We start from the raw sequence: 3,475 nt of genomic DNA, 5'->3' as shown, positions 1-3,475 counted from the left end.
AGATGAGGCAGGATAAAGAGGGATAATCCCCCTCGATCCCAAATCATTGAGGCCAATTTCTAGCCATAGAATAATGGCGCGTATTAGATTATCTGTTTGGTTGCGTGTTCCTTGATATGATTTGTGGGTTATGTCACAGAATATATTCTATTCTGTGGTTGTGTTATGTGATATAAGTATTAAATCTATGGTTATGTGTTGTACATACATAATTTTAGATATATAGATAGTTATATTTTTTAAAATAATGGGTGAGTAATACATAATAGGTAAAATAATAATAGAATTAGGTGTATTTAGCTGAATTGCGAATACATAGATCAGTAAGACCAAATAAGTAATTTGTGTACTAACAAATTTCTTAAAATGCACATTTTGCATTTTGAAGAACTTAATTAAAATATGACTTGCATGCACTGAATTTGTGATTCGGCTATGTACACAAAGTATATTTATACTTTGTGGTAACTGGTAATGCAAGTTATCTCATTTTGTTTTATAATGCACTTAGGAGAGTCACCGAGAGATTTTAAATGTAACTATGAACATTGGTCAACTATAGTACAGTATTGTGAAATGTACCCACAGATAATAAAGTCAAAGTTTGAAAATTTTCAAGGAGATAAAAGAGATATTAGAAATCTTTGGGAAGAGCTCACAGATCAGTTGAATGGTTTAGGTTATGGCAAGAAAAGTATTGAAAAATGGCAATTGGTACATATTTTAATTATTAATTATTATTAAACTTCAAATTTGAACACTTTACAGGCAATTGGAAGATGGAAATCTAAAGTAAAAGCGAAAGCTCTAAATTTAAAGTTGGAAATGGAACAAACAGGCGGAGGACCTGTGAAATCACCACCACTAAATGATATAGAAGAACGTCTTATTAATCTTATGGGCTGGAAAAGTATTACAGGCGATAAAAATAAAGAACTAGGACTTGTAAGTGGTTACACAGTAGTTAAGATTATGTATTTTTTACATAAATTTAGTTATTTTAAAAACTTTATTTTAGGGCATTTCTGAGGTAGCAACAACACCTATAGAACCACCACCTTTACATATTCTTAATACACACTTAGAGACTAACACAGTAATAAACATAAATCTATCAAATATAAGAAATTATAAATTGTGTGTTTTAGGAAACCCAAGGAGAAATGTCATTTTTAAAACAGTGTTCCATTAGTTCTACTGGCAGTAGAATGGAAATAGTAAGTGTCTATTTATCTTTTAATGCCTATTTTCTTATACACATTTTTTAGGAACTCTCATCAAAACCAAGTACAAGTACAGCATATAAAGAAAATATTCCTACAAAAAAAAGAAGTAGTCAAGAAGCATATACAAAACGTAAAGTGGTAAAAAGTTCAGAGAAATCAAGGAGGTATGTGACTTTAACTCATATGCACAATGAAAATTTAACTATTTTAAAGAAAATATCGGAAAACACTTCAGATATCGCACGTTCAATTAGAGAGATTAAAGATACCATGACGCAATATGTGGAATATTTAAAGAATTGTAACAACTAAAGCTAAACGAATACTATTCACATCACACGTAATGGACAGATGACAGTTTTATTTGCAGCACATATAATTGCTATAGTATATCACGTACCTATAATGTGAGGGTAATCTAATCGGCGTGATATGGACCCTATATCAATTATATGTACAGCAAATACAAATGCAATCTGTTCGTTGCATGCTATGTGAATAGTATGCGCTTAGCTTAACAACAAAATAGAATAATATTTATTTTATTTATATCCAGATATATATTTTATTTCCATTTTTACTGTTTCTACTATGAAAAATGTACATGTTTTCAATAAACTTTATTTTTGAATATAAAACTATTTTGTAAAAATCCTAGATTACCTTTTTCCAGGTAGAATTTTATCACTGAATGTTTATTCATGGTATGGCACAAAATAAAATTTGCAAAAATGATTTTATTTGTTAATGAAATATCAATTTAACAAAAGAAATATGAGAATATTTAGTTATCAACTTGATAAAACTTTATTGAAAATACAAATTAATTAATTGCCTTCTCTGTTGTTGCCCTAATTGGAAAATTTCTCCAACAGCTAATTCTGGTTGAAAAAATGGGTCTATAATTTCATTCTCAAATTCATCTTCATCAATACCAACATTAGCCCTCACACACATATTGTGTAGAACACAGCAAGCATTTATAATCTGTCCTGCTTTAAAGGATGATAGCGAAGTACACGCTCTTTTAAAAGGCATCGAAATCTCATTTTTAAGGTACCTAGAATAATAAACTTATTAGTATATTTCTATCTAATGTAATTTTTTCTTAATACTTCACCTATACATCGTTCCACACAGTTCCGAGCTCTTACTAAAGCTGTAGTATACCTTCCCTCTGGTGAATCTGCTACAGCATTTACAAGTGGGGTCATCAACCATGGTTCTTGTGGATAGCCACTATCGCCAAGCAACCAACTATTTTGTTCGCCCATTTCATAACTATTTTGCAAATATTGTTTAATATTTGAATTTCGCCAAATAAATGCATCATGTGTTGCCCCTCCGAAATTGGCATTTACATTTAGTATTTCGAGGTTTGCATCACAGATAATTTGAGTATTTTTTGAGTGATATCTTTTTCGATTAAAATACAGATGTTCATCTTCTGTAGGTGCTAAAATCGCAATGTGAGTGCAATCAACGCAACCCACTACCCCTGGAAATGCAAATTGCCTCATAAATGATAATTTTTTTGCATCTTTCTCTGCTTGGGTTGTAGGAAATTTTATCCAATTTGGAGCAATTATTTCAATGGCATTGCATACCTCCATTAGGGTTGAACTAAAAGTTTGTTGTGCCATTGAAATTTTCGATTCATTTCCAACGCTTCGTTGGTATGAACCTAAGGCAAAGAATCGTAAAGCTGCTAAAATGCGGCCTACTACTGGCACTTTGGTACTGCGTTGGCCAGAATTCATGTGGGGTGTAAGTTCTTCAATTAATTGATTAACCAGATCCTTATTTAGGCGGAAACATTTTCGAAATTCTGCATTTGGGAGTTCAAAAACATTTGAATGGTCTCTAAGGTGTCTTCTTTCCATTCGCAATGTTCTTCTTCGCTCTTCGTCTTCAACTTCAGCTATTAAATTAATGTAAATTGGATCAATCATTTTCTGAAGATGACCTGCAGTCTGATGCAAAAATAAAAATCGTATATCAATCACAATTAATAAATCACAGTGAAAGAGAAATGTGTGAGCAGAGTATAAAGCTCAAAACATATAATGTATAAAGTTTTACTTTATTATAGTGATGGGACTACTCGAATGAAAATTATCGATTATATCGATTATGAAAATCTCTCGAGATATCTCGAGTGGTCATATAGAATCATTCGATTATTCGGATACGAATGACAGTGGCCACAGCGTTACTATTACGTGCACTACTCGAGCGAGTGCGCAGAT

At 31.7% G+C, this 3,475-nt stretch overlaps 2 protein-coding genes across 3 annotated transcripts; one reads left to right on the top strand and one right to left on the bottom strand.

Annotated features, from left to right (window-relative positions):
• Positions 1–174: 174 nt before the first annotated feature.
• Positions 175–1,823, top strand: LOC108916773. Of its 2 annotated transcripts, XM_018723071.1 has the most exons (6): positions 175–251; positions 512–714; positions 769–945; positions 1,019–1,096; positions 1,149–1,217; positions 1,269–1,823. In XM_018723071.1, exons 1-6 carry the CDS (start codon positions 248–250, stop codon positions 1,536–1,538), a joined length of 801 nt encoding a protein of 266 aa, XP_018578587.1. In that variant the 5' UTR covers positions 175–247; the 3' UTR covers positions 1,539–1,823. The 2 variants fall into 2 exon arrangements, with proteins under 2 accessions (XP_018578587.1, XP_018578586.1); XM_018723070.1 differs by lacking the exon at positions 175–251 and having other exon boundaries at positions 488–714.
• Positions 1,824–2,010: 187 nt separating this feature from the next.
• Positions 2,011–3,438, bottom strand: LOC108916772. The gene is made up of 2 exons (XM_018723069.1): positions 2,347–3,438; positions 2,011–2,286 (listed from the first exon to the last, which is right to left on the bottom strand). The coding sequence occupies exons 1-2, from the start codon at positions 2,445–2,447 to the stop codon at positions 2,034–2,036; spliced, it is 354 nt and encodes a 117-aa protein (XP_018578585.1). The 5' UTR covers positions 2,448–3,438; the 3' UTR covers positions 2,011–2,033.
• Between the last annotated feature and the right edge of the window lie 37 nt (positions 3,439–3,475).

This window comes from Anoplophora glabripennis, unplaced genomic scaffold (assembly GCF_000390285.2).
Source record: "Anoplophora glabripennis isolate ALB-LARVAE unplaced genomic scaffold, Agla_2.0 scaffold7035, whole genome shotgun sequence".
Lineage (NCBI taxonomy): Eukaryota > Metazoa > Arthropoda > Insecta > Coleoptera > Cerambycidae > Anoplophora > Anoplophora glabripennis.
Note: the sequence above shows the minus strand (reverse complement) of the source record. Positions and strands in the feature narration are given on the sequence as shown.